General features: G+C 49.9%; 1 protein-coding gene across 1 annotated transcript; it reads right to left on the reverse strand.

Annotated features, from left to right (window-relative positions):
* Positions 1-836: 836 nt before the first annotated feature.
* Positions 837-22,364, reverse strand: Prpsap1 (phosphoribosyl pyrophosphate synthetase associated protein 1). Its single transcript, XM_021212577.2, has 10 exons — positions 22,077-22,364; positions 20,206-20,258; positions 17,888-17,954; positions 9,293-9,465; positions 8,183-8,298; positions 7,699-7,754; positions 6,843-6,988; positions 2,600-2,670; positions 1,632-1,778; positions 837-997 (listed from the first exon to the last, which is right to left on the reverse strand). The coding sequence occupies exons 1-10, from the start codon at positions 22,244-22,246 to the stop codon at positions 839-841; spliced, it is 1,158 nt and encodes a 385-aa protein (XP_021068236.1). The 5' UTR covers positions 22,247-22,364; the 3' UTR covers positions 837-838.
* Between the last annotated feature and the right edge of the window lie 2,552 nt (positions 22,365-24,916).

The raw sequence follows: 24,916 nt of genomic DNA on the forward strand, positions 1-24,916 counted from the left end.
CCCCCACACAGATGTGCCACACACACAGATGTGCCCACACACACAGATGTGCCCCCACACAGATGTGCCCACACACACAGATGTGCCCCCACACACAGATGTGCCCCCACACACAGATGTGCCCACAGTGCTTAGGAAGGGAATGGAGCCTGTGGGAGACACATCTGTGGCCCACTGCAGTCGTGGACCCCAACCCCCGTTCAGAACCCATTGTTTCTCGCACAGTACTGACAGGTTTGTCACAGGTTTGTCACAGTCTAGGAGAGAGCAGGGAGCTCAGCAGTCAACTGAAGACCCGAGGGAGACAAGAAACTTTTATTTGCAGCTTCCGAGTGACCCAGTTCTGAGGGGCAGGGCGCTACTCTCTCATCTGACTAGCTCAGTGAAAGCAGGCAGGGACGCTTCCTTGTTCAATGGCAGCAGGCACAGCAGTTTCTGAAAGAAAAGTGACTCTAACAGACTCAGCTGACCTTGTGCAGGGAGAGGACACTGCACTTCAGTGCCAGGGCATCTCAGCTCCCTGACCAAGCCCGGCGTCTCAGCTGCCTTCCCAGAGCAGACACCAGTGAACAAACCGTCAGGGTCTGCTCAGCAGTCAGAGCAAGGCTGATGACAGGGACAGGAGGGCCATGTCATGTACCCAGTTGTGGGTGGTCAGGCAATGCCTGTCTCACTGCAAGGTGTTACCAGCCTACAACTGGCTGCCTGCTTCTTCAGCAGAACATACTCCAGATAGGTACTGCACTCTGCAGATGGGGGAAGAAGGGAGCCAGCAGCCCATTTGCAGGCTGACGCGCCGCTGTGTCCGTCCGCCTCTGCAGGTCAGGGCAGTTCCGAGCTAGTCATCCACTGTGATGTTCCGGAAGAGGTAAGCCATGGACTCGCCATTGTGGATTCTCCGAATCGCCTCAGAAAGAATCAGGCTGATGTCCACAGTCTTTATCTTGGGACACTGTAGTTTCTGAAGCTCGTGGGGGACAGTGTTTGTCACCACCACCTAGTTACAAAGCAACAGAGAGCACACAGTTATGCAGGCAAGTTTGTCACCACCACCTAGTTACAAAGTAACAGAGAGCCAGGAAGTGGCTATGCAGAAAAATATTATCTAGGGCTGGTGAGATGGCTCAGCGGATAAGAGCACGGACTGTTCTTCTGAAGGTCCTGAGTTCAAATCCCAGCAACCACATGGTGGCTCACAACCATCCGTAATGAGATCTGACGCCCTTTTCTGGTGTGTTTAAAGATAGCTACGGTGTACTTACATATAATAATAAATAAATCTTAAAAAAAAAAAAAAAGAAAAAAAGAAAAATATTATCTAACATTTCATTTAATACCCACAGTCCAAGCCCCCAAACAAAACTTTTGCTGAAGAGGGGCTTCTGTAGGGGACCGAACGCTTCACACAGGCAAGGTGAAGGAAGAATTCAGGTACCACATGTGACTCTAACGCTGACATGAAGATCTGAAATAAACCTTCATGTAAATCCCAACTCCTACCCAGCCATCTGCCTGAGCAAGGCTGAAAGCAAAAGGAACGTGAGTGCCCCGAGCCAGAGAGGAGGCACCTTAACTCTGAGGCAGCACAGCCGGACTCAAGCTCACTGTCCTAAGCCCTTGAAGAGACAAACCTCATCAATGGGGGACTCCTCGATCAGACGGGGGGCTTCAGCAGACAGGATGCCGTGCGTGGCCATGACATAGATCTTGTAAGCACCTCTCTCTTTCAGGATCTCTGCAGCAGCAACGAAGCTCTCCACGTCATCAATGATGTCATCCTGTAAGTAGGGGCAGGCTCAGCCACCCTCTCCCCAGCCGAGAGAGACACAAGTCCCTGCCCTCCTCTCACACGGCTCAGCCTGTTAGAACCATGGCCGAGAGTGGAGTGCAAGGGAATGCAAGCGAGCAAGCACTGTGTGGGAGGAGTGGATGGAGCAGTGAGGCCCTCTAGTGCAGTGTGTGACACGGCCTCTGGAACCCTCTAGTGCAGTGTGTGACACGGCCTCTGGAGCCCTCTAGTGCAGTGTGTGACACGGCCGCTGGAGCCCTCTAGTGCAGTGTGTGACACGGCCTCTGGAGCCCTCTAGTGCAGTGTGTGACACGGCCGCTGGAGCCCTCTAGTGCAGTGTGTGACACGGCCGCTGGAGCCCTCTANTGGAGCCCTCTAGTGCAGTGTGTGACACGGCCGCTGGAGCCCTCTAGTGCAGTGTGTGACACGGCCGCTGGAGCCCTCTAGTGCAGTGTGTGACATGGCCACTGGGGCCCTCATGACTGCCAGGGCAACTTCCCTCCCTCACACTCCTCACTTTTTCTAGAGAGCCAGCAAGCCACTTACTATGTCCCAAGGGGGACTACTGCTGCTGTGACCCTCTAGCCCCCCACCCTGACAATGGGAAAGGCTTGTCTTATGGTCCTGAAGTGTATGGATGATCGAGGGAGCTGGTCTGAGGGGACCCAGAATCCTGTGATGAAGGCCATGGGGCTCAATCTTCCTGTGGGAGGTACTAGGCTTTCACATATGTTAATTCTGTCCGTTTGGATTCACTGAAATCCACCAGTGTCACCTCTGTGCATGAACTCGATGACGCATGGCCCGTACCACTATAATGGCAATGCGTCCCCCGACGTCTCCGACCACTGTTATTGGTGGCTTTTCTTTGGCCATCATCACTAGGAAAACACAGCACAAGACTGAGTTAGTTGGGTAACTGTAGCCACCACCCTGGTGGTGTGCTCCAGCACACACTGACCAACCTGACACACAGATCCCTCCCAGACCGACTCTCAAGAACCAGAGCTGGCTGGAGCCATTGCTCACAGAAACACAAGCACAGACAGAAAGGTCATCTCAAATTTTCTAGCAGCTACACTATGGGAGAATAAAAGGTAGGAGTTAGAGGGAGAGGGGTAGCTCTTATGGAGGTCCTGGGTTCTGTTCCCAGCACCCACACTGTGCTTTCCAAACCCCTGTAACTCCAGCTCCGGGGGATTCTATTCACTCTTCTGACCTCCAAGGGCCCCAGGCACACATGTGGTGCACAGACAGATGTATGGCAAACATTCATGCACACAAAACAAAAAAATAAATAAGATCACACAAAAGGGTAAAATTTGCTATTTGACTTTACCTAGCATACTTAACTGTACCATCTTGCTCTAAAAGCAGTGTAGACTGCACTGATGAGACAGTTTACGTCTGCATGGCAGCCATCACAATATGCAATCGCTCTCAACATCCACCTCTTCTCTCAGGCGAGACTGGCCACATTTGAACAACTGGTCTGTGTCAGGGCTGACCCAGCACAGGTGGGAAAATCGTACAACAGAGCAGGGGAGGAGCCACAACCTCCCCAATAGGAGAGCAGGCCTTGTCACTGTGTCCTGGCCAGGCTGACAAAGAATTGTAGACAAGCTGCCCGACCAAACCCCACATGACAGACAGTTCAATCAAGGGCACTAGGATCACTTTTTAAGAACCTGATTTAGGTGCTGGGCGTGGTGGTGCACGCCTTTAATCCCAGCACTCGAGAGGCAGGTGGATTTCTGAGTTCGAGGCTAGCCTGGTGTACAAAGTGAGTTCCAGGACAGCCAGAGCTATACAGAGAAACCCTGTCTCCAAAAAAAACAAAAAACAAAACAAAACAAAAAAAAAAAGCAAACAAACCCATTTAGACACTGCAGCCTTAGTTTTAAAAATCTGCTCTACACATTTCCCTGGAAATGAGGACTTGAAGGTGTAACTACCGCCTTCTCACTCATCCTAAAGCAGAGAGCTCCAGGACTGGCCACGTAGACACCCGCACTAAGGCAGCTGGAGAGTAACTCAGGGACAGAGTGCTTGCACAGGACGCCCCAAGTCTTGGGTTCCATTTCAAGTACAAGTCAACTGTAATGAATATCATACTGGTAAATTGCAATGTGCCGTTTGAACTCACTGAGAGTTCTCTGGAAGCCTGGCTGTCCCCCCCCCCTTCACCATTTCAGATTCGGGAATGTTTGTATCCACACGGTCTCCAAGGTCTGGGGATGCACTTCTCCACTCGACTGTGATGGGCAGGAAAGAAACTCTCCCCTTCCCCACAAAGAAAACACCACCACCAACGAAACCAGTTCAAGAACAGAGTAGGAATGGTTAGGTGTGACCATCTGCAGAGGTCACTTTTATCCATGGTATAAAACCACACACAGTGGGGGAGGGATGCCACCCACTAGGGCGGAAAAGCTCAATCTGAACTCAAGCTTCCCTGGTTTCTGGACAAGGTGAGCACCCAATTTAATGATGTGATCACCCACTTGTGTGTTCCTTTTCTCTCTCTGTTCTTACCTGGGTGCAGCAGAGAGGGTTCCTCTTTTAATTATCTATCTATCTATCTATCTATCTATCTAACATCTATCTATTTTTGCCTCCCTCCCTCCCTACCCTTTTACTTAGGCTTGCTATAAACCCACTCATAACTGACAATAGGCTATGAGAGACTGTTCTCCAAGCAACAGCACAGACCAGCCAGGGCTGGGGACAGCTCAGCTAGCGTACCTGCCTAGCGTACCTAAGCCTCTTCCTTGGTTTGACTCCCCAGCACCACATAAAACTGGGACGGTAGCGCCAACACCACCCCGACTCTGGTACTCAGGAAGATGAGGCAGTAGCTCCAGAAGCTCTAAGTAACCTTCAGTTATATAACCAGTCTGAGCCAGCCTGGGCCACACGAGACCATCTCAAACAACAAACAACAGAGCCCCCCACCACCACATACACACGCACACACACACACCACACACACACACACCACATACATGCACACCACACGCGCACACACCATACACACACACACACACACACACGCACACCACACATACACACCACACACACCACACACACACACACTCGCACGCACACCACACACACACACACTTTCTGGTCCAATTTTAATATATCTGTCTTTGTTTCCCATCAGAATCAGGACGATCTCTTGAATTTAGACAGCCTGGCATGGTGACAGATGATAATCCTAGCACTCACGAGGGGACAGCAGGAGCATTGAGACTTTCAGGCCAGCCTGGGCACACATCAAGATCCTCTCATCAGAGCTCAGCTCCAGGTAGCCTGTGTAAAGTCGTGTGAACTTGTAGCTATGAGGGAACGAGGGAGGCCAAGACAAGTGTACTTCAGTCCGAAAGTCAGCCCAGGTAGGCAGCACAGTTAGATACCATCTGAAAAAGGCGGTATGGGTATGAGTGGCTGGAGATGGCTCGACGGCTAAGGATGCTTGCTGCTCTGTCATGGATCCAGCACCCACAGTAACCAGCTCACAAATGCCTACAAGGGATCTGCCACCCCCCTTTGGCCTCTGCAGGCACCTGCGCCACCCTTTCCCCCACCCCCCTGAGAAAAAGGAGGCCAAGCATGGTGGTCTGTGTTAGTAATCTTGCCCTGCCACTGGTTAGGGAATCTCAAGCCCAGCCCAGGCTGCAAAGCAAGATTGTCTTAAATCCAGCAGGCAACAAAGAAAAGAGACCACCTGTTAATAATCAGGACTCTGAGTCGGCGAGGGCAATCCATAAAGGGAGGTGGGTATTCACAGCACGACTGACAATTGTCCTAGTAAGAAGACCGCCAGACACCATTTTAGCCAAGACGCCGAAATCGGCCTCTCTAGTAATGGGACACATCACACGTTTCCTGTGGCATTCCTGCCAAATCCTCAATTTGCATCTAAGCACGAGGACATAAACAAGCCCCAATTAAGGGACAATCTACAAAATAACTGGCTTGTGCTGCCCTCCAGTATCAAGGTCATCAGAGACTAAGCACAGAGGAGCCACTCTGGATTAAATAAGGCCACAGACTCGCCAACGCATGCAATGTGCAGCCACAGGTCAGGCCCTGGGCCTAAAACCAAAACCAAAAAGACAAAGGGTTTCCTCTTGCTCTACAGGCCACTGGGGAGTGGTAAGGCCTGGGGCTTAGGTAACAGTCCTTGGGGGAGTCCTGGGTGAGACCCACCGTTTCCTTTGCACACTCAAATACTTAGGAATAAAGAGACCCACGGCCCAGGCTCAAGCCACAGGAAGCACACACCACTGTTCCGTCTGCAGACTGTGGAGAGAGCAGTGCACATCCATACTTTTTACAGTCAAATTCAGTGTCTAGCAACAAAAAATGTAAAATTATGAAATCCTCAAAAAGCAAAAAACCAAGTAAAGCTAAAAGCATATTATACACTTCTTTATATAAAACCACGCAACCCTAGAGATGAAAGTGAAGCCACGGAGCTAAGAGACGGGGAGTACCGACCCTTGAGCCAGGGGCCCGAAATCAACTGCAACACTACTTCTCCCTGCTACTCTGTGACCGTTCCTGGGGCAGATTCACTCTTTTCTGTAAACCCCTTAGGCCTCTCTGCAGTGTACAGCCCTGTCAGTGGCAGTGTGTCGTCTGTAGAAGTGAGCTGCTCGTCCATTTGGAGTAAGAGCAGCAATTTAGTCAGATCCCAGGTCCAAGAGCTACCTGACTAAAACAAACAAATGGTAAAGGCCTGATAGCCAAAACTCCAAAGCCATGCCAAAGTACAACCAAAGGCTCTGGGTTCCACACCGTCACACAGCTGCGCACTAAAGGTGCACATTCACACTTACAAGCCGCCCTAGCCAACTGTGCTGTGTGCGGGAACCCCTAACTCCTCTTTTATGCATGGGGAAGAAGCCAAGGCAATACCACTCAATTATTTAAAGAGAGCTAAACAGCTCAAAGAGCCTCTAATGCACACCAAGGTGGTGATTCTTAGCCATTCACAGCATTCGGAATTGTTTCCTGTTTACAAGCAAAGGCAGAGCAATCTTACAGGGCAGCTCCAGGCCTGGGTGCACTGTGGCATTCTTGACCATGGGCGGCGAGTGCCGACCGTCGTCCATATCCAGCTCTGTGCACTGCGCTTCTCCGTGGATCACAGCCAGCCCCAGGCGGAGTCTCTCAGCATAGGACTGAGCCCTGAGAAGAAGACAATGGTTGGCCACGGTGACACCGATGGGAAGTATGCCCAGCCCACAGCCCCACTCTAGTGATCACAAGACAGAGCCCGCATTCAGTCTTTGAGGGGGGCACAAAGAACCATTTCTATAAACCAGGCCAGAAGATAAACGCCTCAAGGGCTACTGCTGGATTCTAAATCATTTGGGGTTTCTCTCCCCAGTATTCCTTAAAGCTATTTCCAGAATCTTGTTCAAAACAATGTTTCAAAAATCAGTGGCAGACTGGAGATGTGGCTCAGTTGGTAGAGTACTCATTTGGCATGCGTAGGGTTGTGGGTTTGATTCCCAGCACTACATAAACAGGGTATAGTGACTCTTTTAATTGCAGCATTCCAGAAGTAGAGACAGAAGGGTCAGAATTTCCAGGTCATCCTCAGCTATGAAGGGAGCCTGAAAAAAAACCTGGCATACACAAAGGACACACTGTCTTCAAAAACCCAAATAAGATCACTGCTAAGTGCTCAGTTGCCGTTTCCCTGAAGACTTGAAGAATTCCAGACTGAGCAACACAGTGCAAGAGACGCCCATGATGTCAGGAGCGCAGAGATGAAGCTGCCCGCAGGCAAGGAGAACCCATGCGCTCTTACTGGCCACATTAGGACAGCCCTGGGTCCCCACACTAATTCTGGCCACAGTCACAGCAGGATTAGAAATGCCTGCCATATTTACCTTTTTGCAGCATCTGGAGACTTAGCTACAATGACTGCATTTCTGTAATTTGGAATCTAGATTTGGAGGAAAAATAAAAATACTGAAGCATTATTAAAAATAATAAAAAATAAAACCCAAAACACCTAAACCTGGAAACAGGTTTGAGAGTTTTCTTCCAGCAACGTGCTGGAGTTCATGAGGACATTCCCATATTATCAGTTCATCCATGAGAAACCTGTGCTACGTCAAGATACCAGAAACGTCACATGCTTCATTCTAGAAACCACGAGCATAAAGTGCTTAGGAGGACATGTACTTTTAACTTTTAACGTCTCTGAAAACACGGCCCTCCATAACTAAATACTGAGCCTATCTGGCGTGGCGGGCTCGGCCTCAGCGAGAGCCCTTAGGTAACTGTGCCTTTCCATACTGAACTCTGATGCCAGGGTAAACCTAAATAGCAACTCTTTGAGGACATGGGAAGTGGCTGGTGGCTCCTCACTTCTTCCTGGATATACTGAAGCAGGAAAGGTGAGGCTCTAAGGTTGTCCACGGGAAAGCTGAAAAAGCCTTGTATTTCCTTTTGGTGAAGGTCCATAGTGATAATGTGAGTTAAACCTGAAATTTTAAAACAAAAAATTACAAAGTTCTCCCCTACAAGTAAATGGCCACAGTGGACAAAAACTAGATGCTCCAGCCCTGCTCCTTTCAGGAGACTGAAGGCAGGGGCACCGTCAACTAGGGGCACAAATGCTACTGTTAGTCTTCAGGGCACGACCCGGAGTAGAGCGCCCAGCCTAATGCCCAGGAGCCAGGGACGAAGAGCCACAGCCGGCGGGGGCGTGCCCTAGCACTGTGCAGTGAAAGAGAAAGCCCAACTATGAACAGCGAGTAAACGGGAAGTGGAAGCAGGGGTGAAACAGGAGGGCCTGCGTCAAAGAATATAAACTCGACCACTACAGACTATGGCTACCTCAAAAAGGAACAGCAGCAAGTAACTGAAGAGGGGCTCTACAGGTGCGAGACACTGAGCGTCCAGTGGAAAGATGGTGTGACAGCAGATCAGAGGAAGGGGACACTAGAAACACTGCAGGAGTTCAGAGGTCACCAATCTGGCGATCAGAGAACCAGCACTCTCACAGATGTCAGACAGGGGAAAGAAACCTCAGGTACTGGCCGATGCTACTCGCTGTCTATTCCACAGGCCAGGACACACGCACTGCGCTACACAGGGACTGAAGCGTGAACTGCCAGAAGCACTTAAAGAGAAATCCTGACCTGAGTTAGGTGCTCTGAACAATGCACCTAACTCAGACAAACAGTGAGTCAGGCCTGATGCTCCAGAGGTCACAAGAATGACAAGCCTGTCACTTAAAATACAGATGACAAGAACACAAAAACAGATCAGAGAAGATGCTGAAGCAGGTCCCTCTAGAGACAGAGGATGTCATGCCTCTGAAGAATGTCATACCTCAGCCCATATATACCCCTTCCAAACAACGTAAAAGGAAACAAGATGTCTTTAGTGCACAGCATGTAGAGACAGATCCTGAAGCAGACACTGAGGAGCCTGACCATCGTGCTGGGACCCAGGGCCTCTGTCCACACTCACCAGCTTTCGCCAGCATGGATGCCAGGAGCTTGCACACAATGGAGCCCCTCTTGCGCATCTTGCTTTGCTTGCTGTAGGGGAAGTAGGGGATGACGCCAATGATATTCCTGGCGCAGGCAGTCTTCAGTGCATACGCCATAATCAGCAACTCCATCACAGCCGTATTCACATCTCTAAAACAGTAAAAACTTGTATTCTGCAGTGAACCCTACACACTCACAACACTAACAACCGCAGAGCCCTCAGCTTCCGCCACTTGGCAGGGCAAGTATAGAAACTCCTCTTTTAGCTGGGTCAGCTACAGTGGTCACTCAAACCCTAGCAATGACCCCTCCTTCTCATCTCTGTCCCATCAGCAACCAGTAATGTGACACTCGCTGGCATGCAGCCAGGGGTGCAGATGCAGGTCACCACGGCATTGAGAGAAAGCACTCTGTCGTCCTGGGGAAAAGGGGAAAGGAGTGGGGAGGTCTTGGAACAGCTCACCACCCCCACCCCTTCTTTGCCTGAAACATTCCTCACAGAGAGACAAGAGAAGGAAACATGGCACTGAAAGGCATCTGAGGAAGGAAGGTGGTTCCTATGGAACAGATGCTTCTCTGCAGAGGTGATGGGGTGGATCTTTCTGGAAGAGCTCAAGCTCTTCCCCTACCTCTCTGGCAGATGCCCTTCATTCTCACATACCCTCTCCTCTGGCTTCCCAGATGCAGTTCTAGAGTAGGCAAGTGGGAGTGAGGCCACCCACGGGAAAGAAAGAGTGCAAACCACCACCATCCAGCGAGACCAAACGAGGCCGTCGTCTGCAAAGCAGCCTCCCATTCCTCCCTCTCTCCCCCTCTGCCTCTGAGATGGACGGGGTCTTTCTACATTGCCAGGCAGACCTGGAGCCCACTGTGTGGACCAGGCTGGCTGCCAGCCTGTCTTGAAGGCACTGTATCTGGGACTGATGAGCTGCAAGGACCTCCTCTTACTGACAGTTTTATTCTTCAACATTAAACTCAAACTCCCAACCTCGAGTACGCTTCCTAGTATCTGTATCAGAAATAAGATCATCACAGAGTCCGGAGACCGGTGAAAGCAACGTGGTTCTAACCCACAGTTCTGCATCGGAGCCAGGCATGGGATGCACACGTTAATGTTGGCATCAGGAGGCAGAAGCAAGCGATCTTTGTAAGTTCAAGGCCAGTCTGGTCTACATGAAGAGTTCTTAGACAACCAGGGGTATGTGTTGAAACCCTGTTTCCAAAGAGAAAAAAACCCAAAACAAACAAGCAAGTAAATAAATAAATAGAATGAAAAGAAAACTTTTTTAGACTTGGCATATATCTTTTAAATTTTTTTTAAATTATCTTTTCATTCGTTTACATTTCAAAGGATGCCCCCCCCCCCCCGCTTCCCACTTTTGGAGTTACTCCTCCACCCACTCAAGAAAACGTTCTTAAAGGTGAGGGCAGAAAGGGACACAGGCAGGGGCTGGAGAGATGGCTCAGTGGTTAAGAGTACTCACTGGCTGCTCTTCCAGAGGACCCAGGTTCAATTCCCAGCAACCACATGACAGCTTACAACTGTCTATAACATCTGTTCCAGAGTTCAACTCCCGTTACACATACAGGCAAAACACCAATGTATATAAACAAAAATAAGTAAATTATTAAAAAAAGAAAAAGGGATACAGGCATGGAGAAAATGCAATGATGGCTAACACACTGACTTAGTGCAAGATACTGTTTTAAATCCCGCAATGCAATAAAGAGATATACTCCTGTCTGTTTCCCAGAGCCTGGGACTTTCTGCCCTACCAGGTCTCAGCTTTTCAGGATGCAAAGTCTTATCAAATGAATACCTGGATTGGGAATTGCCCTGCCTCCCAGCTTTGACCCTGGACTCAGTCACATGGCCAACGACCTGTAACTTCCTGGGTTCCAAGATAAGCAGGTACCAATAGCCAAGAAAGAAGTGTAACTCTGCCGGGTGTGGTGGCACACGCCTTTAATCCCAGCACTCGGGAGGCAGAGGCAGTTCGAGGCCAGCCTGGTCTACAGAGTGAGTTCCAGGACAACCAGGGCTATACAGAGAAACCCTGTCTCGAAAAACCAAAAAGTGCAACTCCGGTGACTCCCATTAGCTATCAAGCACACCTATTTCTTACATCTGTAATATCTGTAATAACCACTATAGGAATCTTGATTTAAAACGTGTCTCTGAAAGCTGGATGTGGTGCACGCATCTTTAATCCCAGGACTCGGGAGGCAAATCTCTAAATTCGAGGCCACCCTGGTCTACCCTGTTTCAAAACAAAAACAAAACCCAAAGAAATAAAAGCCACCTCTCTGGCTCAGCTCAGCAGTAAGAGTGCTTCTATCCTAGCAGAAGACCCAAGTGCTGTTTTCAGCACAGAAGTTTCCAGAAGGTCCGCTGCCCTATGTGGCCTGAGAGCACTTGCACACACACAACAATGAATCTGAAACACAAAACAAACCCGTCTCTCAGAGGTCAGGGATCACTGACTTGAGGGCTTATCTTCACAACTGCAGTGCTCCCCCTGGACCCGGGGTGAGTCCCTTCCTTGATAGTTACTTCTTTTCCCTGGGGTAAGCTGGAACATGTCTTCTATTTCCACAGTGACAATGCCCAAGGTTGGCATATGTTGTCAACAACCCAAAGCAAGCACACACTCTCAAGGCACCTGGGAATTCTCCATCTCAGGAGTAGGCCGGAACACACCGGGGCCACTCCTGCCAGTCATCATATTCCTCATGCAGAAACAGACCTCTATACTTATGCTTTAAGTGCTACAGTGGGAGTGCCACTCCCAAGGGATCACCCTCACAGGTGTGCACTGCGATGCACACACAGCACCTGCAGGACAGCAGATAAGTGACATCAAGTCAACACCCAGGCTCCACAGCAGACACCACACACAGCTTTAACCTGGTCAGCTTTACCTGGGGTAAAACGAGCATTCATTACATCCCACCTGCCAACACTGCATGGCCTCAACCCAGACCTGAACACCAAGAGCCTTGATTTGGCACATCATACACAACTGCCTGACGCATGGCTTCTGCAGAGTCCACTGAGGGAAGGGCTAGACAATAAGAAGCGACTTTTGAGAGATCCTGATTTCAGGATTTACTGATTTCCTACGTAAAGATTTTTACGTTCCATTTTTTCCCCTCTTCCCAGTAATCTATACCAAAGAATTCAGCACCCACGGTGGGGCCTGGTGACGCACATTTTTATCCTAGCTCTCAGGAGGCAAAGACAAATACATTTCTTGGAGTCGGAGGGCAGTCTTGTCTACATAGCAAACTCCAGGCAGCCAGGTCTCTATGGAGACCCTGTCTCAAGGACAAGAAAGAATTCAGCATCCTGCAGCCCTCAGGCTCTACTGGTCAGGAAGTGGGGATGGAGCCTTTGTCGGACACTGGACTCAGGCAGGGTTTTGTGGCTGCAGGGCTCAGAGGACTTGGCAGCCTTTGCTTTGTCTGTTAAGAGGCTCCGAGTCCCTCTTGCTGGCTCTGTGGTCACTGCCTAAGCAGAACAAGCTTCAGTCTTTCACCAGTGTGTTTTCACCAGTGTGTTTTCTTTCTTTAGGGTAACTACTCTGCGTTAGAGTCAGCTCTGACTGTCCTATCATTTTCAATAAACAAAACTTACTGTGGGCTAGGGAAATATGACACAATATACATATGAATCTGCTTGTGCCTGCCAAGCACTGGGACACAGGGACACAGTAATGGGTAGGATTTACTCTGCCCTATCCCAACTACTGCTTATCTACAGCAATAGCCCTGTGTGGATTCCACTTAGTTTTTTAAAGCTTATATTTTGTGTGTGTATGTGTATGTCTATAGACTCGTACATGCTATAACACACATGTAGCGATTCCCTCTGCTGGCTCTAGAGACTGCTGTCAGCAGATTTGGTGGAGGGAGCTTTTCTCCCTGAGCCATCCTGTCCCCTACATAGTATTTTTAAAAAGACCATCTGTTATTCATTTATGTGTAAGAGTGTTCTACTTGCATGCATGAATGTACACCATATGTGTGCCTGGTGACCATGCAGGTCAGAAGAGGGTGATAGATCCCCTAGAACTGGAGTTAGGGATGTGGGTGGGAAGCTAACTCAGGTCCTCAGCAAGAACAAGTCCTCCTCTCCAGCCCCATATCTGTAGGCTTGGACTCGCTGTCCTCTCCCCTCCATATACAACAACCTGTTGGGATTGCCATGCCTAGCCCTTGTCTGCAGGATACTCACACAATGACAACAGATCTACTCTCCCCCTCATCCCCCCCCACCCCCGTCATCTTAAAAGCCATAGGAAGGGCTGGTGAGATGGCTCAGTGAGTAAGAGCACCTGACTGCTCTTCCAAAGGTCCGGAGTTCAAATCCCAGCAACCACATGGTGGCCCATAACCATCCGTAACAAGATCCGACGCCTTCTTCTGGAGTGTCTGAAGACAGCTACAGTGTACTTACATATAATAAACAAATAAATCTTAAAAAAAAAAAAAAAAAGCCATAGGAAATGGGGCCATGTGGGTAAAATGCCTAAGGACCTGAGTTTAGTCCCCAGGACCAACATGACAGAGAAGAAAGTCCCAACTCCCAAATGCTATTCTCTACCCTCACGTGTGCTGTGATGTATGTATGCACACGAGACACTACCCTCATGTGTGCTGTGATGTATGTATGCACACGAGACACTAACCTCACGTGTGCTGTGATGTATGTATGCACACGAGACACGGGGGTGGGGGAGATGTAGGAAACACTTGGGGAGGTTGGGCTTTGTCTTAACTCTGTGTAACAAACACCAGAGAAAGAACTGTAAGTCCCCAAACAAACTCAAGAAAGGGAAGACATGTCCTCAAGACAGGCACACGTCTGTGCCCACTCCTCCTGCAAGAACAAAGGGGTTCTTCCATGGCTAAGGCCAGTATACACAATTCTTAAGACTTCTGGCTGTGGTGGGATGTGCCTAATCCCATTACTAAAAACTGAGGCAGGAGGATGTAGGACTTAAGGCCAGTCGGCTACATACAGAGACCCTGTGCTTAAAAAAAAAAAAAAAGATCCTTCTGACTGGGTGGTGGTGGCTGAGGCCTTTAATCCCAGCACCCAGGAGGCAGAGGCAAGTGGGTCTCTGAGTTCAAGGCTAGCCTGGTCTACAAAGTGAATTCCAGGACAGCCCAGGCTACACAGAGAGACCTTGCCTTGAAAAATAAAAAAAGAATAAACTGGAGTAGTCTAATAGTTCACCTGTCTAACATGCAAGTCCTGAATTCCATCCTCAGCATTAAAAATAAATCAGAAGATAATTTGTCCAGATGTCAGTCTCGACCCTCCCAACACATCATGAAAACAAGACACTAATTCCTGATCTAACAGCCATGCTTGAATGGTCCAGCATTTACCCAGTGCTAATAATCAGCAGGGAGGCTGCTCATAAGCCCCCCATGCCACGTGTGTTATCTGCCACACCCAAATCAACAGGGTCTCCTTGCTTAGCTCCTCCCCTCAAGCCTCAAGGCCGATTCTGACAATCAACAGACATAGCAAAGGTACCCCGAAGAATTACTGTGGCGGCACAATCGGCACCCCACAGCAGGCAGCACACCTGGCACCCCACAGCAGGCAGCACAGCCTTTCCTGGAGAAGGGAAACAGAAAATGGAAGCTCAAACTCCAGCTTCTGCTGAGCCCAAAGCTTAGTCACAGCCACCAAGATGTCCTAGATATGTCTTTGTAGGACACGGACTCTCCTGCCATCACAATACCAGTCAGGACAGCTAAGAGACTGCCACCGGGTCCTGACTTTGGATTTAGACCTCTGTATTTGGAGGAGGACTAGTGAAAAAGCTGGCCCCCTGGGACTAAAATGCGAGACTCTGTCCTTCTCCACCCTCAGACAAGGGCCGCAGAATCAGGTAATCCGAGATGGCCGCCAAGGACCTAGGGTTTTCTGAAAATTACTCTCATCTCCCAAGGAACTCTAGCGCTGAGAGAAAAGAGATGGCAATGCTCATTGCCAAAGGATAAACTGAGGAGGCCCCAGAGCAGCCATGTAGACCGCCCGCCAAGGAAATAAAAGCCTTCTAATCACATGCTGTGTGAGCAAGAGGCATGACCTCCTGAGGGAAGCCATCTCTGGGCAGAGGCAGCAGGAGAAAAGCAAGGAAATGGAAGAAAACACTTCCCGGTGGGCTACTGCAAATTCTGTAAGGTCTGCTGGGGACTGGCAAAAGGGTGTCCCAACAGCAGACAGTATTAGGTACACATACAAAGCACACACAGTCAGAGGCATGCTTTAGAATGCACAGTGAGTGCATCAAAACCCAGCAGTCAGACAATGACACAAGCTCTGCTCTCGGAAAGGGCCTTAGGACGCCTACACATGCCCAGTGGGATGTGAGGAGCTTCCCCTGCTTCTGTCGCTCGTTAAGGTACCTGGCCAGTGCTAGAGGGGGAAGGAAAGGACTGCACAGGTCACTTCCATGGACTCTCAGCTCTTCTCTTGTTTTGGACAGGGCTAGGGACGGTGCGAGGCCGTGCCCGTTCTGGGTAAGTGTTCCACCACCGAGCTATCACCTTCTTTCTCACTTAAAAAAAAAAGTAGTTATTTTTCTTTATATGCATTGGTGTTTGGCTTGTATCTGTGTGGAGGTGTCAGAGCTCAGCGTTCCAGACAATTGTGTGTAAGGGGAGGTTCTGATACTAACATCCTGTTCCCCAATTGCTTCTTAGTTTGTCAGTAGGCAGCAGGAGGACATGGACTCACTGGACATGTGTAGGCGTGGTAAGTCTCTTCTGTGAGCACAGCCTTGTGTGCAAAAGCTAGGCAGTGGGGGGGAGGGGGAGAGGAGGCTCTTCTGCCATACTCTGGAGAAGGACGAACACCCAACAGTCCTGTAAGGCCCCGGGGGCGGGGATGGCAGGGAGAAGCGAGGGCCTTTGGTCTCCACTACAGACGGGTGGCCAAGGGTGTTTGACACGGGCTAGGTGGGACTAGCCACTACATTAGGGCAGAAGGAGGGACAATACGTTGGTAAGGGCACGCTTCTCCAGCAGGTGATATCCGCACTCAGCAACTGTGCCAAGAAGGCAAATTGTAAAATAACAAGCTATGCAAGTAAACAAAAGGGAAGCCGGGAGCGGCCAGAGTGCAGTCTGATCATGGGCAAAGGTGACAGCAATTTTAAAACTAGACACTAGAGTTGTGTGAAGCAGAAACTTGTAGTTCTTTGGAAAGTTAGTTATGTCAAATCATGGTTTGCTGAGGCAGAGGGGAAAGGATGTCTTGCTGAAGCAGACACAGGGGTATAAATATGAGCCACACGCAGTGGGGGACGGGCGGGCCCTGAGCCTTGGTTTGGTTTGCTCAGCCTGGCTATTCTTTGCATGTATTGGCTCACCTTACATAGCCTTGTTGAGTTCAACTTGTGATAGCCCCGCCATTGAGAGAAATGCACCATGAACTGCTCGTGAGGTTCCTGCAGCAACTTGCCGCTTCTGTGGCCTCGGGTTGGCGAGCCTGGTGGCTTCTTCAGGACTGAACTACAGCTGCGGCGTCTGCTTGCTGAAAGAACTGGTCTGCAGCTGCTGAGTCGTATTTGGGGTTTGCTATGGGACCGAGCTTCTGCCCAAGAAGATCGAGCTCACCTCCAAAGAACTATAGCTGAACAGATCCACTTCCCCCATATCCTAATAACTTTTCTCTTCCACTGCCTCTGCTGGAAGGTGGACTGGAGGAGAGGTTGAAACCTTATTAAAAAAAAGCCTTATTCCTACAGTTGTGAGCTGCCATGCGGGTGCTGGGAATTGAACCTGGGATCTCCTGGGAGAAGCAGTCAGTGTTCTTTTTTTTGTTTTTGTTTTTGTTGTTGTTGTTGTTTTTTTAATCTTCTCTCTCTTTTTTTTTTTTTCTTGTTGTTTTTTTTTTTTTGAAACGGGGTTTCTCTGTGTAGCCCTGGCTGTCCTGGAACTCACTCTGTAGACCAGGCTGGCCAGTCAGTGTCCTTACCTGAGCTATCTTTCCAACTCTGTCTTACTTTCACAGTGGATCTTAGAACCACAGAAGAGGGCCAGTGAGCTGGCTCAGTGACACTGCCACCAGTTCTGATGATGAGGGTTAGACCCACTCCTAAGGCTCATGGTAACAACAGCCATAGAGAACTGACCCCTCAGTTGTTCTTTCTTCCCATGTGCATGACACATGAAAATCCACCTCCAGTAAGTGAATAGGTGAAAAAAAAACAACAAGGGTTTCGGGGTTTGTTTTCAAGACAAAGAGTCTCACTATGCTGCCTTGGCTGGCCTGGAACTTGCTCTGTAGTCTAGGCTGGCCTCGAACTCTCACTCAGGAGTGTTAGGATTAACAGTGTGTGTACCATGCTCGGCATTTCCTGACTTCTGAGGCAAGCCTCACTACTTTGCCCAGCCTAGCCTTCTCTGGGCCTGTACCCCAGGCAGAGCTTGAACAGAACAACAGAAGTCAACCCTGGATTACCGGTCACATGAAAAGACAGCCACTTATTTACATCAGGAAATTTCCCAGAGGAAAATGGACACCTGAAGTGGTGGCAGGTCTTACCTGGGTATTGTCTGTATAATGAAAATATCTTGGCCACGGACAGATTCTTTGATTTCAACTCTTGTTTCTGAAGGAGAAAAAAAAAGTGTTAATTTTTAAGGAAACAGTTCATGGTGCAGTAAACACACAGTGCTGGGGTAAAGAGGGATCCAGGCAGTCTCACCTGGTATAATCGTAACTAAAACACTGGTGCACAGAGTGGTTAGGCTGGGGTAAGACAAAACCAACAAATGTGTCAAACATTTCCAAAATGACACGGACGACAGGGTCTGCAGTCAAGAGAACTTGAGCCTTAACACCCTTGTAGGATGGGCTCCACACACAGGAGGCTGCTGACACTTAGACGGTCAGTGCCTCAGTTGCAGGGGATGCTGAGCCCCGCTGCAGCAATGGAGCCTTCATCGCGTGTCTTCCACTGCAGCTGACTGCAGCTCCCACACTGACATCGATGCCCTCTCCAGACCTCTTTGGATGCCCCCACACATGTGACACACATAAATAAATAAATGAAAACTAAATCTTAAAAGAAAAAAGCTGCTAAGGTTATGTCTTAAGGTTTCTATCACTGCAACAAAATACCATGACCAAAAAACAAGTTTGAAAGGAAAGGGTTCATTCAGCTTACACTTCCACATCACTGTTCATCACTGAAAGAAGCAGGACAAGAACTCACTCAGGGGCAGGAACCCGGAAGCTGGAACTGATGCAGCAGCCACGGAGGGGTGATGCTCAATGGCTCGCTCTGCCCACTCTTATAGAACCCAGGACCACCAGCTCAGGGATGGCTCCGCCCACAAAGGTTGGGCCCTCCCACCCTTGATCACTGATTGAGAAAAGCTTTTTTTTTTCCCCTTTGGTTTTTCAAGACAGGGTTTCTCTGTGTAGCCCTGGCTGTTCTCGAACTCAGAGATCCACCTGCCTTTGCCTCCCAAGTGCTGGGATTAAAGGTGTGCGCCACCACTACCCGGCAAGTTTAAGACATATTCACCAAACAGAAGAAAAGACAAACGTTCTACAGATCTCTCCTTTACTCGTTATCACAGGGTGTGTGCATTGAAGAAAACATTTCTGCGTTAAATTCACACTCACACACACATGGCCTCCTATCTACGACCCCAGTCCTCCTGCTGTATGTTCTATGCAGAACAGCAGAAACAATGAGACCCTGCTTCAATAAAACAGCACCGATGCCCTGAGGCTGCCCTCTGAGCCCCACCCCTGCATGCACCACACAGACCCCCTGCTCAAGTAAAACAGCAAAACTAGAGTTCTGTGTCTGCTCGTGAAAGCACGCCAAGCCGGGCGTGGTGGTGCACGCCTTTAATCCCAGCGCTCGGGAGGCAGAGGCGGGCGGATTTCTGAGTTCGGGGCCAGCCAGGTCTACAGAGTGAGTTCCAGGACAGCCAGGGCTACACAGAGAAACCCTGCCTCAAAAACAAAAGAAAACAAAACAAAGCATGCCAACTGTGGAGGTGAGGTGCCACATGGCTCCAAGGCAGGACAAGTTTTAAGCTAGGGCGGGATGAGTTCTAGTGCATCTAAGGAAACAGAGCCAAAGCATGCTAAAAAAAAAAAAAAAAAAAAAAATGCCTGCGGCGGTAGCACACACCTTTTATCTCAGCACTGGGGAGGCAGAGGCAGGCAGATCTCTGAGTTCAAGGCCAGCCTGGTCTACAGATAGAGCTCCAAGACAGCCAGGGCTACACAGGGCAACCATGTCTCAACAAACCAAAAAATGCAAGCTATCAAGCTGGGCATGACAGTATATATGCCCACAATCCCAGGACATGAGAGGCTGAAGGGGCTGGTCCAGCCAGATGGCACAGAGGGTGAAAGTACCTGCTATGAAGCCTGGTGACCTGCATTTGACCCCTTGAGGCCCACAGGGTAGAAGGAGAGACCCAGATCCCAGCACGATGAACAAGAGTTTGAGGCCATGGGCTGGAGAGGTGGCTCAGCGGTTAAGAGGACTGACTGCTCTTCTGCAGGTTCTAAGTTCAATTCCCAGCAACCACATGGTGGCTCGCAACCATCCGCAATGAGAAACAAATAAAAAAACCTATGGGCTGGAGCAAGCAGAAGAAGGGGGGTGGGAAATTTGAGGCCTGGATGGATTATATAGTAGATGCCTATCATAAATGAATGAATGAATGAATGGTGTAAGGAAAACAGTCAGAATTGGTGGAGAATGCTTGTAATCCCAACACCAGCGACAAAGCAGGAGGATTCAGAGCTCAAGCCAGCCCAGGCTACACGAGATACTGCAGCAGCAACAATAACAACAAATCCTAAATAAAAAAAAACAACTTTTAACTTACCTCCATTGGTCTCCTGATATACAACAGACTTCCCCAATTCAGCACCAAGACGCCTATTACATAAAAATCAAAACAAAAAAAGATGGTAAGAGCATGCAACTATGCAACTAATTAATCCAGCATTCTGGAAGCTGAGGTAGGAGGACTGCTGTAAGGTGAAGACCAAACTTAAAAAAAAAAAAAGCCAGGAGTGGTGGCCAAACCTTTAATCCCAGCTCTTGGGAGGCAGAGGCAGGTGGATCTCTGTGGGGCTATCCTGGTCTACAAAGCTTACTGAAAATTAGCATAACAAAAGGCAAAACCCACTAATTTTTGAATTTTATTTGATTGATGTGAGTAGACTATAGTTGTTTGTCTTCAGACACATCAGAAGAAGGCATCCTATTACAGATGGTTGTGAGCCACCATGTGGTTGCTGGGAATTGAACTCAGGACCTCTGTAAGAGCAGTCATCTCTCTAGCCCAAAACCACTAATTTTTAAAGTGGAGCAAGAACTTTCTCAAGGCAAGGTCACGTGTGATAAGTCTGACCCAATACAAATAAGCTCAACTTTCATGTTTTAAGGGATCCTTGGCCTGGACAAGAAAGACAAATAATCAGGGGCTGGAAATAGAAACGAGGGCTAGAGAGATGACTCAGCAGTTAAGAGCACTACTGGCTGCTCTTCCAGAGGTTCGGAGTTCAATTCCCAGCATCCACACGGTGGCTCACCACCATCTGTAACGGGATCTGGTGCCCTCTTCTGGCCTGCAGGCACACATGCAGACAGAACATTGTATACACAATAAATAAACCTTTAAAAAAAAAAAAAAAAAAGAAATAGAAACCAGAGAGCAGAAGCTGTCCCCCTATACTCTCCTAAACCCACTTCAAAGTCCAACTGATAATAAAACAGGTGGAGCTAAGAACTTTTGAAATATGAAAATGACTTTAAATGTTCAAAGTCAAGTCATTTACGCCGGGAGTCCAGGTGCGCACCTGTACTGCCAGCATGGGAAAGGCTAAGGCCAGAAAATCACACCATTTAGAGTCTGACCAGGGTCATAAGACTATCTCAGAAAGCCAAAGCCCATGATGGGTGTGGTGTTCCCGTGGCAGAAGCAGGCAGATCTCTTAAGAGTTCAAGTAAGTTCCAGGCGAGCAGGAGCTAAAATAAATCCCCGTCCCATAAAGGAGAGGAGAGACGAAGCCTTTTGTTAGGTATTACTAAAAAGCTTATTTTATAAAGGGCCCTTAAGGCTCTTTATACCAGGGCTCTAGCTTTCTCCAATAGAAAAGGGACCTTTAAGTAGACCGGTTATTATCAGCGGGGCACCGGGAGGCTCTGCTCTGCGGGATTCCTCTCCATGATTCCCGCCAAGTTCAGGCTCTCGCTCCCATCCCTTCCCCATAGAACCACCCACATTTTACAAGTAAGGTTTAAAAAATAAATAAATCACGTCCCTCATCCAGCATCAGAGTCGATAACAACAGACAAGCCTGGAAAGACGTCTCAGGGCCCCACGGTCCCCTTAACACTATGCTACACACGCACACATCCCTAAGCAAACACTTTTTTGTACAACTGATCCTACACACTTGTAATCGTGGCTCTCCCCCGCCCAGCCCGAAGTACTTCTGAGTTTCCCTTCTCCCTGACTGTCCTAACCCTTCGGTCTCGGATGGACCCACATCGCCTGTCGCTTTTAGGGACGCCTGGAAATGGCGATGGTCAGATTCAGGGCAAGCGCAGGAAACCTCTCAAGGGTTAAGAGTGCGCCGCGGCCCTGGGACGGGGTTGGGGAGTCGGCCCAAAGCTTCTGCTCCCAGGTGCAAAGGTGGAGGTGGCGGGGAGAGGGGCCAGGGCCACCCCGGGGACCACCCCGCTTACTCAGTGATGCGCTTGGCCAGCTCCGTGCAGGCGGCCGTGGAGTTGGCCGAGAAGACTCGGTAGCCGGTGCGGGCTGCGTTCATGGCCGGCGAGGCGGCGGGCCGGGCCCGCGGGACGCGCAGAGCGGAGCACGCGGACAGCGGGGGCAGCAGCAGCAGCTTCCTGGGCATCCTCCGGCCCGAGGTGCGGCGACGGCGGTCCGCGCGGGGCCGCAGAGGGACGAGGCGCGACACCGACGCGCCGCCTCCGCGTCCGGATCGCCCAGGGGCACAGAAGCCGCAGCCGAGCGCCGCCGCCTCCTCGGGACGCCGCGGCAGGCCACGCCCCTCCGCGACACCGAGTGGGGCGGCTAGAGCGTCCGCCCCCGCCGCCATCTCGGAAAAGGGCAGGGAGGTGGGCATGGTCCGGAGAGCCTGTTCTGACGCAGGCGCCGCTGACTCGCGCGCTCGCTTGATTTTGAGTCTCCCGGGTCAGGCGTCTGAATGTTCACTGTTCCGGGAGGTGCAGCCACGTTTAGGGTACTTCTAAATGTTTTCACATTTGCTGCCAGGAGCCAAGATGTCCGCCGAGGGGCCGGAGACAATCTAGCCTCGCGCCTCTATGGTGAACGAGCCTCCGGCGCTCCCCCTCCAGGCTTGCGCCGGCTGGGATTTATTTGAAAAGGGACAGCGGGCCCTTTCCCGTGGTGCGGGCGCTTACACTAACTGCTCCCCAGTCTGGACGGGAAGGCCTTCCCTGGGCGTTGTCCCTGTGTCCTGCACGTGAGGCCAGGTTGCGCTCCTGCCCGCTTTTGTGCTCAGTTCTCCATCACAGCGGCGCCCTCGCTCCCACCCTGTCCCCCTCAACCCCTGCCAGCCGCTCTGCCCGCAAGTGCGCCTTGTGAAAATGCAGAAGGCGCGTGTGTTCCTTTCCTTTGGTGTAAATAGGGCCTGGCAGAGATGAAGCCGTTCCAAAGAGACATTTGAGTCTCTCGATCTATCAGACTGTTTGAAAAAACGGACACCCCCCCCCCAAAAAAAAAATAAGGATTTCCACCCATCCACCCACCTCAGGAATGTCATGCTGGAAGAAAAGAAAAAGTGCCAAGGGGACAGGGAACGAGACTTCCAGAAACAGCTTTCACAGAGCGACTTCTCAGACCACCTTCAGGCTGAGGCTGAAGCCCACGTGGTGGTCGCAGTGGTGGTCCGGACCGCGCCCTGAAGGGACGGCTTAGGTGGGCAAATCCTCGGCCTTCTGCTTACATTTTAATCTCACTTCTGGACGCAAGACAGACTCGTGGTCTTCTCTGGATTCCTTTGTTCCTCTTCCCGCTGTTGCCTCGTTGAATAAATCTCCCTTTTCTGCTTTCTGTTTTCAATTCGACTTTTAATTTCATTTAATTTAATTTGGTTTTTCCGAGACAGGGTTTCTCTGTGTAGCCTTGGCTGTCCTGGAACTCACTCTGTAGACCAGGCTGGCCTCGAACTCAGAAATCCGCCTGAGCATTGAGTCTTTCTGTGTCTGTGCACCCTGCATATGCAGGGCCCGCAAAGGCCAGAAGAGGGTGTCAGATTCTCTGGAACTGTAGTTTGGGGTCAGTCGTGGGTCTTCAGGAACAGCAGCAGCCAGTGCTCTTAACTGCTGAGCATCCCTCCAGGCCAGACCTGACTTGGGCACAGCTTGTGACCCTCAAGGTTGATTACACTAGACCTAATCAGGAAGGACCAATAAGCTCTCTGGTCTCACCTCATGACCTGTTTCCTGTTAAGGAGTAGGACGAGGCCTTTTCCCTTCCCACTCTTTAAGTAGCGCGTGGCAGGTTCTCTCAGTGTTATTCAAGGGCCAGACGCTAGGGACCGCCGCACAAGGGTGAAGCTCCAGGGTCTTGCAAGAATCACCGATTGCTGATACATATCTTATGCAAGGAAGGGACTTACAAAACACATTCATGACCTTGGCAACCTGAATCTGGTGGGTGGAGTGGACTGTCAACCAGTCTCCCGCATCTGCTCAATAAACTATCCCTTCTGACTGAGATCAGTGTTTGTGTGGCTGGTGAGGCGGTTCCTGGCCCCAACACATTTGATCTCATACTATAATACATACCTGAGGAAATATGAAAGGGGAAATAATGTATTTAAGTTCCTGGTTTCGCCAGTTTTAATCCAAAATCGACTGGATCCATTGCTTCGGGTCAGAGCCAAAATGGAATATCTTAATATCAGAAGTGTATGGTAAGGGCTTGAAGTGGAAACTTCAGTTTTCTTTGGAAAGTCAGCTGGAGATTGAAATCCGCTCCAGACAACCTTTTGTTGTTGTTGTTGTTGTTGTTGTTTTTGAGACAGGGTTTCTCTGTGTAGCTCTGGCTGTCCTGGAACTCACTTTGTAGACCAGGCTGGCCTGCGAACTCAGAAATCCTCCTGCCTCTGCCTCCCAAGTACTGGGATTAAAGGCATGTGCCACCACGCCTGGCGCAGAGAACCATTTCTAAACAGGTCCACTTCCCCCGTATCCTAGTAACCTTTCTTTCCCACTGCCTCAGGTGGGTGGTGGGCTAGCGGGGAGGCTGACGCATTTAAAAACCATCATGAAAAAAGTCAAAGCAACAAGGGCGCCTTCCAATCTGTTCACCCATTCACAAGTGTCTGACCAGGGCTACCAAGAGCTCCTTAGTGAGAGCCATCCACAGTCATCTCCCCCTGTCTCAGACCTCCAGCACTTACTGATGGGAGGAGCATCCCAACTGATGGGAGGAGCATCCCAACTGATGGGAGGAGCATCCCATACTGATGGGAGGAGCATCCCATACTGATGGGAGGAGCATCCCATACTGATGGGAGGAGCATCCCATACTGATG

This window comes from Mus pahari, chromosome 14 (genome assembly GCF_900095145.1).
Source record: "Mus pahari chromosome 14, PAHARI_EIJ_v1.1, whole genome shotgun sequence".
Lineage (NCBI taxonomy): Eukaryota > Metazoa > Chordata > Mammalia > Rodentia > Muridae > Mus > Mus pahari.